The 14,427-nt window shown below is 45.2% G+C and overlaps 1 protein-coding gene across 5 annotated transcripts in view; it reads right to left on the bottom strand.

The window, feature by feature from the left end:
- Nucleotides 1-14,427, bottom strand: part of Rab11fip3 (RAB11 family interacting protein 3) — a 54,945-nt gene that overhangs the window by 13,701 nt on the left and 26,817 nt on the right. For 2 of the 5 annotated variants that reach the window (XM_048333027.1, XM_048333029.1), the window contains 4 exons: nucleotides 12,651-12,862; nucleotides 7,695-7,844; nucleotides 3,946-4,080; nucleotides 899-934 (listed from right to left, as the gene is read on the bottom strand). In XM_048333027.1, coding sequence (XP_048188984.1) covers nucleotides 899-934; nucleotides 3,946-4,080; nucleotides 7,695-7,844; nucleotides 12,651-12,862 — 533 coding nt within the window. The remainder of the gene's footprint in view (nucleotides 1-898; nucleotides 935-3,945; nucleotides 4,081-7,694; nucleotides 7,845-12,650; nucleotides 12,863-14,427) is intronic. The other 3 variants (XM_048333030.1, XM_048333031.1, XM_048333032.1) reach the window with 3 other exon arrangements.

The following is a 14,427-nucleotide window of genomic DNA, read 5'->3' as shown; positions in this document are numbered from 1 at the left end:
GTTAGACTGGTTCCCCTCACCTTTCATAACAGGACAGCAACCAAAACTCAAATGAATAGCTTTAGGACCTCACTACACCTCAGCAGGAGAAGCATGGGGACAATACAGGAACAGGCTGGGCAGGAAACCAAGACTGACTGGGCTCTGAGAGGATCAGTTTCTCACTAGGTCCTTGTGCAACTGGCCTACAGCAGACACGGGAATGCAGCCCACATAGGCAATGTATAGCACTAGGAGGCACCAAAAACTGCCCTGGAAATTCCTCCCATAGCCCAATCCCTGAAATTAGTTTCTATCCCAAACCATGAAAAGTAACTTTTTAAAAAAAAAACTTTAAAGGCCTGGGAATGTGGCTTAATGGTAGAGTGCTTGCTTAGCATGCAGGAAGCCCTGGGTTCCATTCCTCAGTACCACATAAACAGAAAAGGCCACAAGTGGCACTGTGGCTAAAATGGTACAGTGCTGGCCTTGAGCAAAAGAAGCGTAGGGACAGTGCTCAGGCCATGAGTTCAAGGCCCAGGACTGGCAAAAAAAAAAAAAAAAGCTTTAAAAACAAGTTGGAAGAAAAATACTTCTAAAATGCTTATCTTTTGTGGCATGAACTCAGGGCTTGGGTGTTGTCCCTGAGCTTTTTGTGCTCAAGGCTAGTGCTCTACCACTTCAGCCACAGCTCCTCTCTAGGCTTTTTCTGGCAGTTAATTGGAGATAAAGAGTCTTATATGGATTTTCCTGCCCAGACTGGCTTCAAACTGTGATCCTCAGATCTCAGCCTCCTGAGTAACTAGGATTATAGGTGTGAGGCACAATGCCCAGCTAAAATGTTTGTTTTGCTTTGTTTTTAAAGTATAGCTGTCAATATCATCCAGAACATTCAGTAAAAAGTCGAGGCTCTGCCTACCTTGCCACCTTCCTGCTGGAGAGCCGCTTGGCTGGGCTGTGCAAAAACCAAACAAACAGGAAAATCGTGTCAGGGATAGAAAGAAGAGCAGGAGGAAACAGGAAGCTTAGGCTGAGAAGATAGTGGGATTTAAGCATGCAGTCACGTCCCAGGCAAGCTCCATGCACAGAATGAACACACTCTCAGCAAGACAGTGAGGACATGTCGACCCCCAAAATTCTCAGATGAAACCAAGCCAGCTGCAGTTCAGGGCTGGGCCCAAAGCCACTATCATATAACAAATGATTCTGTCCCATACTTGGTCATCAAAGAAAGGCCTGCCTACGAGAGGAGAATGTCCTTATTTTGACCTGGGCCCTATTACTTCATAAAACACCATTGGACAGGGATTCAGGAAACCCTTCCTGAAGTCAGTCCAGGAAATTAAACATGCTGTCCACCTGATTTGGACATCTATAGTGGCGACAAGGGCCAAATGCACTTGGTTTCTGGATCCCAGAGTATCATTGCCCTGAACTGGGAGCCTTGGCCCAAAGAAGACTCGTATCTCTGAACACAGGAACTATTTGACTCAGCTTGTAGCAGCTGGAGCCATGCCTCACTTGCCTCCTGATCTATTTTGAGGATCATGTAGACAACTCTACCTGTAGAGGTGTAGGCTGCACCAATCATAGGTTCAATACTCATGGGCTTGGGTCAAATTCTCCTTTACTTGGCTATGGGGAAGTTCTTTGCCATCAGGGACTTATTTTCTCTGTTGTAATGTTACATATTACCAGTAGATGGCATCAGAGTGATGACGCAACCTTTTAGCCCACTGGGCTCAGATCTTCTGGTCCATATCAGCTTAGGACAAGAACACTGTGAGGATCCCTCCCAGTGAACAGCTTTCCCGACAGCCTGAATACAACTTTCTAGCAAGTTCTACATGGTAGATCCTCAATTCCAAAGAGCACAGCAGGGCGTGGTGTCTTTGCCACTCCATTTCTCATGGTTTTCCAGCTCTGCAGATGCAGAACTGAGCCTGGGTGGGCAGTGGCTCCATCTGGGCTCTGGATCCTGGCCCTTGGGTTGTGGCTGTTATTTACTTCTTTGAGTTTTCATTATTGCATAGTCAACATCTTGCACTCCAACTCCAGCATACTTGGACTTCATACCACACTGTCTCTGTCCAAGTACTCTGTGACTTTCTTCCTGACTGGATCCTTATGAGTACCACACATCTTAATGAAAGTCTGATTCATTCTAATATTGAACACATTTCCTAAACAGTATGTAAGGGCAGACTGTTGAGTGTATGTCAGTAAGCCTCTGGATAGGTGTATCACTGGGTAGAAAAGACTTCAGTTTCTATAAAATTAATTTTTTCCAGAGATTCTAAAGTACCTGAAGACAACAGCGATCTAGTGTCCTATAGCCCACCAGATAGCCACTATCCATGACTCCAAAGCTTCTAGGGGTGGTCTGGACTAAGACCCTTTATCATACATACAGTGTGACCATGGAGCTACTGTGAAATCTGTGGAGACCAAGACACATGACTCATGCTTCTGCTCAGCATGTGGCCTCAAAGTCTGCCCACTTGAGCAGAGCCTGTTAGGGTGAAAAGGCCCCAATGGGCTTACTAGCTGTAATAAGCCACATCCACCACCCAAGGCGACTCATCTGGAGGCAGGTACTCAGCATGGCAAGAGATCATTTCCATGTCAAAATCTTGAGAGAGGGCTGGGAATGTGGCTTAGCAGTAGAGTGCTTGCCTAGCATGCATGAAGCCCTGGCCTCAGCACCACATAAACAAAAGAAGCTGGAACAAAAGAAGTGGTAGAGTGCTAGCCTTGGGCAAAAAGAAGCCAGGGACAGTGCTTAGGCCCTGAGTCCAAGCCTCAGGACTGGCAAAAAAAAAAATCTTGAGAGAACAAGGGATGAGACATGTTTTTCTTTTATAATATGCTGTGCTCCAAAATGGAAGGAGCACATAGCTCCTCACTTGCCCAGAACAGCACAGGAAACGCCTACCTGAACATATAATGGGAAAACTGGCTTCCTTAAGATGCAAGCAAGTAAGTCCTTGGAATCACACCAGATTTGCTCAAGCCTCCCAGGAACACCCCTTTAAGAATGTTTCTGGCTTCTCATTGTGGTTGCCAAGACCCCACTTGCATCAGGACAGTCTGCACAAACTCGCCTGCTAGCTCAAAGCCTCCTCTGGGAAGCCATCTTGGACTGCTGCCTGAAGCCCACAGCACCTGTGCCCAGCACCAGCCTGCTTACCTGGAGCTACTGCAAAAAGTTCCACATGTGGCACATTTCTTCTCCAGCCACATACTCACCAGGACCAACCCAACAAAATGCTTGGGATAGGTCAATGTAAGTAAACAACCTAAAGATACTCCCCACCCTCACCCCTCCAATTTGTGAAACTGTAAAGAGCCAGTAAATGGAGCTCCCTGGAATGCTGGTTTGGGACTGACAGAGGGAACAAAGGGCTGATATGCAAACTGTACCAGATTAAGAAGAGAAAAAGAAAAGAACTGGCCAGCAGGAACAGCAGGCACAGCACCTAGGAGGGGAGTAGTAGGCACAGCATGAGAGCCCAGTAGCCACACCAGGTCTATACCATGAACAGTTTACAGTCATCTTACAGAGCATACGCCTCCCAGAGCACACACAATCCTGATTAGTCTAGCATTCCAGAAAGCTGTTCACTCTATTTCATTCATTCTATTTCAAAGAATTTTAAAATTTCCCACTTCTGCCTCATGTGACTCAGTTAAGGAGATATTTTACTAAGATGCAAGGTGTATCTTCTTGCACATTGGATTGCTTCTTACCACATGCAGGGGTAGGGGGGAGCAAACACAGCTCAGGTCATGCAGGAAGGGGCTTGGAAGGAACAGTTCCACTGTCTGGGACCCTCTTTGGGTTGGGAGTTCAGACTGATCTGGGCAACCAGGGCAGGAGCAGCCTGGATCAGACCAGCATGGAGGCGGCAACAGCCAGAGTCTCCCTCACTCCTAGAATAAAGCAAGGCCATGCACTAGGGTTACCTATTCATCTCAAGATCATTCAGGCGGGCAGAAAGGTCCTCAAGGCGGTTGATTTGTTTGTGGCACTGGCTACAGTAAAACTCAAAGGCCTCATCAGTGAGGATGTTGCGCAGCTTTGAAGCAAGTGGGTCAGAACTAGAAAGACAAAGCGTAAGGTCAGAAGAGGAAAGGGTTTGTCAGGCTATCTGTGCCACGAGGAGGATGGGACGGGTGCTACACAAAAGCAAGCTGGAAGAGAACAAGCTGTGGAAGGCTTTTGTACTCCCTTCTGGACTGCTAGGGGTCTACATCCCTCCAAGGAGACTGTGATATCTACTTCCCACGGCAGGGGCTCTGCAACACCTGTACCCTCATGGATGATGCCCACACTAGATGTAACAGCCTTGCTATGGCACAAAAACCTCTTTAACAAGAAGGTAACAGAGCACACCACATTCTCTTCTGTGATAGCATATCCATGTAACAGCAAAGTGTGTAGTGTGTCTCCAGGGAGTTCACTATGCTTTCTGAATTGTTTTTTTGATTGGTCATGGGGCTTGAACTCTGGGCCTAAACGCTGGCCCTGAGCCCTTCAGCTCAAAGCTAATGCTCTACCACTTGAGCCACAACACCACTTCCACTATGCTTTTTTTAAATTACTGCTTTGAGACACTTCTCACTACTTAGTCCTTCTGGCTGGCCTTGAACTCCTGATTCTCTTGCCTCAGCCTGACAAGTGTTGGTATATGCTACAACTCGTTCATTTACTGTAGTATTTTAATAACTATCCCAGAAACTGTCAATAACAAGAACTACATCTAGATGGTGCATTATCAGCATATCTGTGTTAAAAACAAAATAAAACCCTCAGAATTTAGTTGGGTGCTGGTGGCTCAATCCTGGCCACTCAGGAGGCTGAGATCTGAAGTTGAAAACCAAACCTAGGCAGGAATGCCTATTACCTCCAATTAACCACCAAAAAGCTAGAGAAGCTAGAGGTATGGCTGTGGCAGCCCAAGTGGTAGAGCACCAGCCTTAAGAAAAAAAGCTGGTCTGGGGCTGGGGATATGGCCTAGTGGCAAGAGTGCTTACCTCCTATACATGAAACCCTGGGTTCGATTCCCCAGCACCACATATATAGAAAACGGCCAGAAGTGGCGCTGTGGCTCAAGTGGCAGAGTGCTAGCCTTGAGCAAAAAGAAGCCAGGGACAGTGCTCAGGCCCTGAGTCCAAGCCCCAGGACTGGCCAAAAAAAGAAAAAGAAAAAAAGCTGGTCTGGAAACATGGCTTAGTGGTAGAGTGCTTGCCTAGCATGTAGGAAGCCCTGAGTTTGATTCCTCAATACCACATAAACAGAAAAGGCCAGAAGTGGCGCTGTGGCTCAAGTGGTAGAATGCTGGCCTTGAGCAAAAAAAGCTCAGGCACAGTGCCCAGGCCCTGACTTCAAACCTTAGGACTGGCAAAAAAGAAGAGCTAGGGTACAGCACCTACACCCTCAGTTCAAGCCCCAGAACACAAGATAAACAAAAACAAAAAACAACTCAGAATTCTATCTTCTTTTTTTTAGAATTCTATCTTCGGAGGGTGCTAAGTGATCTCCTGTGATTTCTTCCCGGTGGGCCCTTGGGAGCACTAGTGGACAGTGATATTTCTGCTCTCAGAAACCAACCTCTAGAGGGTTGAGAATGTGGCTTAGTAGTAGAGTGCTTGGCTAGCATGCATGAAGCCCTGGGTTCTATTCCTCAGTACCACATAAATAGAAAAAGCCAGAAGTGGTGTTGTGACTCAAGTGGAAGAGTGCTAGTCTTGGGCAAAAGAAGTTCAGGGACAGTGCCCAGGCCCTGGTTTAAAGCCCCAGGACTGGCAAAAAAAAAAAAAAGAAACTGAGGTCTAAGAGACAATGCATGCCCAAGGCAGTGGGATCCATAGAACGTTGGAAACTAATCTAGAAGTTAAAGAAGGGTGAAAGGAAAACATAATACATAGCAGAGAAGTTCTACTTTAGATAGAAAACAATTTAAAAAACTGGACAAGAAACAGAGATAAATTGCACAACCAGGAAGAGTGCCAAAGCAGGACAGAGACATGGACTCAGAAATGCTGATTTCTGGGGATGAGCCCACTGTTTCACATCCAAGGTCTCCAGAAGGGTGAATATGCAGGGATGCCTTAGAGGGCCCGGCCCATGGCCAACAGCAGCGCTGAGGAGGCACCTAGGTGAGAGGAGGAGTCCTGGCTCAGCTCAGGGGGATGGCCTTTCTGACACTGGCCTCCATAGGTCTAGGCTATGGCAACAAACAACAAAGAAACTTGTGGTTTAGCGATATTTAGACTCTGCTGCTGAAAAACGTGGCGAATTTCAGTGCCAAGGAGAAAAAGGGAGAAGTGGCCAACACAGATGGCCTGTTTACCCAGATCTGGGTTCTACAAAGAGACAGGAATGGGTGGAACACTGAAGACAGCTGGCTACCCAGGTGCTTGAGCACAGCACACCCAAGTCCGCATAGAAGCCAAGTAGACTCTGAACTTTACTATGATCTCCTCAGGCATATCCCTAAGAGAAAGTGAGGGTCTTGTTGACTAGATATTATTTACTTTTATTTTTTGTGCCAGCCCTAGCGCTTGAACTGTCCCTGAGTTTTTTCACTCAAAGCTAGTATTTTGACACTTGAGCCACAGCTCCACTTCTGGCTTTTTGGTGGTTAATTAGAGATAACAAATCTGGCTTGAATCACAATCCTAAATAGCTACGATTACAGGCATGAGCCACAAGAACCCGGCTCATTTAGCCTATTTAAACCCAGATCTTTCCAGAGAATTTGAAGATATCAGGTAGTTATAAGAATGTGAGTACAGCCTGACACTGGTGGCTCATGCCTCTAGTCCTAGCTACTCAGGAGGTTGAGATCTGAGGATTGGTTTCAAAGCCAGCCCAGACAGGAAAGTCCATGAGACCCTTATCTCTAACCACCAGAAAACCAGAAATGGTGCTGTGGCTCAAGTGGTAGAGCACTAGCCTTGAGCTGAAGAGCTCAGGGACAGCCCCATGACCAACCAAAAAAAAAAACAACGAATATGAATCCAAAACTGGGAGGGAGGGAGGTAAAGGGTAACATTGTCCAAAAGCAAATCTAATCTTTACTTGATTTATGTAACTACAACCCCTTTGTACATCACCTTTATAATAACAATAAAGATATTAAATTAAAAAAAGAGAGACTGGAGATGTGGCTTAGTGGTAGAATACTTGCCTTGCATGCATGAAGCCTTTGTTTTGATTCCTTGGTACCAAATAAACAGAAAAAGCCAGAAGTTGTGTTGTGACTCAAGTGGTAGAGTACTAGCCTTGAGCAAAAGAAGCTCAGGGATAGTGCTCAGGCCTTGAGTTCAAGCCCCAAGATTGGGGAGTGTGTGTGTGTGGAATATGAATCCGAAGACTGACTTCTGATTCTAAAGCCTCCCTCAAAGTCAGTTGTAGACCATCAAACAATCCATGACCAGCATTCAGAACCCCACAGACTGAGTTCCAAACATAGCTCTGAGCTACATGGTTTAGTGGAAGTACAGAGGTCCGGAATGATCTGGGCATGTGACTGGATGAAAGGGACTGAAGCTAACCTTCACCCCATATGAACTTTAAATCCCTGAATGTGGTATGTTTAACTACATGTCATTGAATAAAGCAAGATTCCTCTTACCAATTTGTGAGCTCAGCTAACTCCTGATAACTACAGAGTGGGAGAAAGACCAAGCACAGTGCAGAGTGTCACCTGGGGGTGAGAAAAGAAGGGTCAGTGCAGTCCAGTTCCCCATTGCACATGGTCTCTGGGGACAGCTCTGTCTCACTGCCCTCGCCATAGTCCTCAAAATGCTCTTCTCCGCCAATCACCATAACAACAGCCTGGCCACAAGCGTGAGATCTGCAAAGGACACAAAGAAATGACCTTGTCAGGTATGAACTATGCCACAAGTCACAGGCCTTGGTCCTATTTCCCAAGAAGCCATGCTAAAAAAAAAAAAAAAAAAAAAAGAACAGGAAGAAGTGAAATCAACTTTAACAAAATATTGTACTTAGCCCTGAACACAAGAAACTGCACCATTTTAAAGTGTTATTCCTCTCAGAAAAGGAAGGTCCAAGGAATGAAATAAGCAGCCAGCAGGGTCAGAAAAGTTTGAACACTTTGACCATTCAGTGTGAAACAAGGCTGCAAGTTCAATTTCATACCATGAGACCATTCCTATTGGTTTAGGGTGACACACATCTTCTAACACTTGGCTTAAAAGTAAAATGAGACATCATTTGCTGTCACAGTAGTTCCTCTATACTAGTAAGATTATTTTCTGGTGGTTTCAGTTACCCAAGGTCAATCAAAGTCCAAGATTTATTTAATTAATATCATTTTTTTTTAGTGCCTGTCATGGGACTTGAGTTCAAGGCCTGGGATTGTCCCTAAGCTTTTGTGTTCAAGGCTAGCACTCTATCACTTGAAGCACAGCTCCACGTTCAGGTTTTTGGTGGTTAACTAGAAATAAGAATCTCACAAAAAGCCAGGCCACTGGTAGCTCACACCTATAATACTATCTTTCAGGAGGCTAAGGGATCTAGGGATCATGGTTCAAAGACAGCCGGGCAGGAAAGTCTGTGAAACTCTTATCTCCAATGCAATAAACTACTCAGAAAAAGCCAGAAGTGTCACTGTGGCTCAAGTCGTAGACTGCTAGCCTTGAGCTCAAAAAGACTAAGGGACAGGGCCCAGGCCCTGAGTTCAAGCCCTAGGACAAAAAAAACCCAAAAAACAAACAAACAAAAAAAACACCACAACAACAAAAAACAAAATCTCACAGAAAGCCAGCATTGGTGGCTCATGCCTATAATCCTAGCTATTCTGGAGGCTGAGATCTGAGGATTACAGTTTAAAGCCAACCTGGGCAGGAAAGTCCATGAGACTTTCATCTCTAATTAAATACCAGAAAATGAAGTGCTGCTGTGGCTCAAAGTGGTAGAGCACTAGCCTTGAGAGAAAAAGCTCAGAAACAGCACCTAGGCCCTGAGTTCAAACCCAACGATAGACAAAAACATAAAGAATGGCAAAGAAACTAGGCACCAGTGGCTCACACCTACAATCCTAGCTACTCAGAAATCCAAAGCCAACCTGGAAAGAAAAGTCCATGATACTCTTCAATTACCCACAAAAATGCCAAAGTAGAAGAGCGCTAGCCTTGAGCACAAAAGCTCACACTGAGTTGGGGGGTAGGGGTAGGACTGCAAAGAAACATGAGAAAATGCTCAATATCCCTGACCTTAAAAAAAATGCAAATCAAAACAACTCTGAGATCCCATCTCACCCCAGTTAAACTGGCTAACATCATGAATTTGAGTAACAAATATTGGGATGTGGGGAAAAGGAACTCTACAGGGAATGTAAACTAGCACAACCACTCTGGACAGCAGTTTGGAGGTTCCTCAAAAAACTAAATTTAGATACAGGCGCAGGTGGCTCACACCTATAATCCTAGCTACTAAGTAGGCTGAGATCTGAGGTTCACAGTTGGAAGCCAGCCTGGGCAAGAAAATCAAGAAAATTCGTGAGACTCTTATCTCCAATTAACTACAATAAAGCTAAAAGTGGGGGGGGGGGGGGACGGGCCTAGTGGTAGAGTGCTTGCCTCGTATACATGAAGCCCTGGGTTCAATTCCTCAGCACCACATAATAGAAAAAGCCAAAGTGGTGCTGTGGCTCAAGTGGTAGAGTGGTAGCCCTGAGCAAAAAGAAGCCAGGGACAATGCTCAGGCCCAGAGTTAAGTCCCCAGGACTGGCAAAAAAATTAAACAAACAAACAAAAAATAACTAAATGTGGCCTGTGGTTCAAAGAGGTAGAGCCCTAGCCTTGAGCAAAAAAGCTCAGGGATAACACCTAGACTCTGAGTTCAATCCCCACAACCAATGAAAATAACCCCTAAACATAGATCTTCCCTACAACACAGCCATATCACTCCTGGGCATCTATTTAGAACATTACAAGTCAAGATATGGTAAAGACACTTGCATATCCATGTTCATTGCTGTACTATTCGTAATAGTCAAGTTATGGAAACAACCCAGATGCCCTACAATAGATGAGTGAATCAATAAAATATGCTACATATACATAATGGAGTTTCACTTAACCATGAGAAAGAAAAGGATTATGTCATCTGCAGAAAAATGTATGGACTTAGAAAAAAACCATGTTAAGTGAGGTAAGCCAAGCTCAAAGGGACAAAGGGTACATGTTTTCTCTCCTATATGGAGGCTAGATCTAAAATACAATTGGACATAACTTATACAGGACTCTAAGCATTCATATTACAGGAGGATACCCTTAGGAGAGGGACCCAAAGGCAAAACTCCCCCGAACATTTAAAATACTATTTATCAAAATGAATTCCAGGGGCTGGGAATGTGGTTTAGTGGTAGATGGCTTGCCTTGCATGCATGAAGCCCAGAGTTTGATTCCTCAGTACCGTAATAAATAGAAAAGGTCAAAAGTGGTGCTGTGGCCTTGAGCAAAAGGAGCTCAGAGACAGTGCCTAAACCCTGAGTTCTAGTCCCAGGGCTGGCAAAAAAAATTCCAGGAAATAGAAACATGCTCTATTTTGGTCACTGTTCTTTGCAGTGATGGTTGTTTTTGCTTTATGTTTTCTTTTTTCCCTTTTTTTGGGGGTGGGGAACAGAAATGGAGGAAGGAAAGGTGAACAAACATGAAAAATGAAGTATGCAACAACTTGTGTACAGGGATAGGAGGGAGGAAAAGCAAATGGAGGGGTAACATTCTCTAAAAAGAAATGTACTCCTGGGCTGGGAATACGGCCTAGTGGCAAGAGTGCTTTCCTCATATACATGAAAGCCCTGGGTTCGATTCCTCAGCACCACATAAATATAAAAAGCCAGAAGTGGCGCTGCGGCTCAAGTGGTAGAGTGCTAGCCTCGAGCAAAAAGAAGCCAGGGACGGTGCTCAGTCCCTGAGCCTAAGCCCCACTCCTTACCTGATTTGAAATGGTAAGTAAGACCTCTGTAGAACACTTTAAATGTGCATAGAAAAAAAATGCACAGGGCCCAAAGATACCATCTTAAAGAATAAGTCTGGAGAACTTATGCCAGCATGATCTATGGCAATGCTGAAGTAAAAAAAAAAAACAGTGTGATATGAACCCAAGAATAGACAGAGGCTAGAGAACAGGCCCTCCCCTGCTACCAACCATAACCTACAGACACCCAAACACAGGAAAACAAGTCTATTAGACATCCATGTGGGAAAAAACAGCCTCTATTTCACACCACACAGAAAAAACAGTTGTGTGAAAATGAGGTTGAAACAGTATTTTTTTTTTTAATCTTTTGCCAGCCTGGGCACTGTCCCTAAGTCTCTGTGCTCAAGGATAGCACTCTACCACACTGCTATTTCTGGGCTTTTCTGTTTATGTGGTACTGAGGAATCAAACCCAGGGCTTCATGCATGCTAGGCAAGCACTCTACCACTAGGCCACCTTCCCAGCCTGAAACAGTATTTTAAAGGGATTCAGATGTAAACAATTTTTTCCAATGGAATACAAAAGTACTACCAATAAAAAAATAAACTGCATAACAGAAAAGTAAAAAAAAAATAGACACCACTAAGTAAAAAGGAGACTTACAGAGTACTGAAAAGTATCTGTAATTAACATAACCCAATAAACTAGGGTAGGGTGAATCCTGCCAAAACCTGCTCTCGTAGACAGTTGTTTTTGTTTTTTTGATACACACAGCCAGGTTCCTTATGTGTAGACTGGTGCTGCTTCTACATCTCAACAGCAGAGCTGGATAAGAGAAAGCAGAAGCAAGCATGCTATTCTCAATATGGTTCTTGTTGTCTTTAGACCAGGGGGTGAAAGACACCCAGGGCACAACAGATAGACAAGAGGTAATCTAGACAGGGTGCAACAAAGACATGAACATGAGTTATCATGTCCTCTAGTCCTAGCTTTAGAACTATGTTGACAAAACCCAGAAGACTGAGTTCATGTTGGTCTTATAATTTCCATATGCCTACTGGCATTTCCCAAGTGCACCATTAAAACCTGAGTCGTCCAATGTCCAGAGGAGCATTCACTTCCTAGGGGGATATCAGCTGGATAAGAAACTACTTATGTGTTCTGCTTCCTCATTGCTTACTCTCTGCAGGGCCTATAGCTCTGTGCAGAGTAGTTCTCACTGGCATTTTCCAGGTACCTGAAGATTGAGGGCCTTTTCCTAGTTGACAGCATGTTTCTTTTTTCCTTCTTTCTTTTGGTGCTGGTCCTGGGGCTTGAACTCATGACCTGAACCTTTTTTGCTCAAGGGTACTACTCTACCTCTTGAGCCACAGGTCCACTTCTGGATTTCTGGTGGTTAGAGATAAGAGTCTCACAGACTTTCCTGCCCAGGCTAGTTTGAAACTTCAATCCTCAGACCTTAGCCTCTTGAAGAACTAGGAATACAGGCTTGAGCCACTGACACTCAGCTGATGGCTCCCTTTGAGCTTCTCTTTTGTGAAGTGCCTGTCTAGAGACTACACAGGCAGGTTCAGTTCTGCACGCAGGTACAACTCTACAAGAGGATAAGAAGAAAGACAGACATAATGTAGTCCAGATCCCACCCACTACCCCTCAGATGGTATCGCTCCAGGACGGGGGTGGGGGGGGGATGGAAGGGACTGCAAGTACAGACCTGCCAGGGAGCAGCAGCAGCGCACCATGGTCAGGCTCCTCTGTGGTATCCAGGCACTCAGAGGGCACAGCTGAGCCGCCAGCACTGTCAGCATCCCCCTCAGGCTGCAGCTCAGGGTGTACCAGGGTGCTGGTGTCCTCGTCTGTAAAGGTCTCACACTCGCTGTAGGTGCTCTCAGAGCCCATATATGCGCTATCGGTCACCTCGTTGGCCTGGAGAGATCACCAATAATAAGTCCAGTCATCCACAGAGACCACACTATAGTGGGGACATGGTACCAGCAGAAGTTTCAACTACAGGAACTGGGAGTACTGGCTCTGGTGGTAGAGCACTTGCCCATCAAGTGTGAGGCCAAGTTCAAAACCTGAGTACCACCAGAAAAAAAGAGGAAATTCTATTTTTTTATTATATTTTTTGTGCTTGTACTAGGGCTTGAACTCAGGGCCTTGTGCTCTCATTTGCCCTTTTTGCTCAAGGCTAGCACTCTACCACAACAGCTCCACTTTCTTTCTCTGTTTTTATTTTTTTCAACCTACATTTCTAAATGGAGATAAGAGCTTATAAATTAAAAATGAGTGTATATGGGTCTATGTCTATGTTTGTGAGTTGAAGACTGAATCCACAGTGTCAAGAATGCTACACAAGGGCTGGGAATATGGCCTAGTGGCAAGAGTGCTTGCCTCCAACACATGAAGCTCTTGGTTCGATTCCCCAGCACCACATATATGGAAAACGGCCAGAAGAGGCGCTGTGGCTCAGGTGGCAGAGTGCTAGCCTTGAGCGGGAAGAAGCCAGGGACAGTGCTCAGGCCCTGAGTCCAAGGCCCAGGATTGGCAAAAAAAAAAAAAAAAAGAATGCTACACAAGCTCTCTCACTGAGCTATACCCTACTCATGACTGTTTTTTTTTCTTTGTACCAGTCCTAGGGCTTGAACTCAGGGCCTGGGTGCTGTCTCTGAGCTTTTTTGCTCAAGGCTAGTGCTCTGCCACTTGAGCCACAGCTCTACTTCCAGCTTTTTGGGGGTCATTAATTGGAGATAAGAGTCTCACAGACTTTCCTGTCCAGGCTGGCTTTGAACCGTAACCCTCAGATCTTAGTCTCCTGAGTAGCTAGGAAGGAGCCAATGGCTCCCAGCCATTTTAAAATGAAAAATAAGCACACGTATAAGACCAAACTAACAAAACAAAACCAAAAACATGTGGAAGCCTTGCGCCAGTGGCTCACACCTGTAATCCTAGCTACTCAAGAGGCTGAGATCTGAGAATTGCAGTTCCAAGCCAGCCTGGGCAATATAATCTGTGAGACTTGTTTTTTTGCCAGTTCTGGGGTTTCGACTCAGGGCCTGAGCACTGTCCCTGGCTTCTTTTTGCTCAAGACTAGCACTCTACCACCTGAGCTACAGCGCCACTCCTGGCTTTTTCTGTTTTTGTGGTGCAAGGCAAGCACTCTACCACTAAGCCATATTCCCAGCCCTAATCTGTGAGACTCTTATTGCCAATAAACTACTCAGAAAAGATTAGAAGTGGCACTGTGGCTCAAGTGATAGAACAGTAGCCTTGAGCAAAAGAAGATCGGGGAGGGTACTCAGGACCTGAGTTCAAATCCATGACCAGGAAAAAAAGGAGCTGAGCATGGTGGCATACACCTATAATTCCAGCTTGAACTCAGGGCCTAAGCATTGTCCCTGGCTTCTTTTTGCTCTAGGCTAACACTCTACCACTTGAGTCACAGCATCACTTCTGGATTTTTCTGTTTATGTGGTACTGAGAAATCAAAC

This window comes from Perognathus longimembris, chromosome 23 (genome assembly GCF_023159225.1).
Source record: "Perognathus longimembris pacificus isolate PPM17 chromosome 23, ASM2315922v1, whole genome shotgun sequence".
NCBI lineage: Eukaryota > Metazoa > Chordata > Mammalia > Rodentia > Heteromyidae > Perognathus > Perognathus longimembris.
Note: the sequence above shows the minus strand (reverse complement) of the source record. Positions and strands in the feature narration are given on the sequence as shown.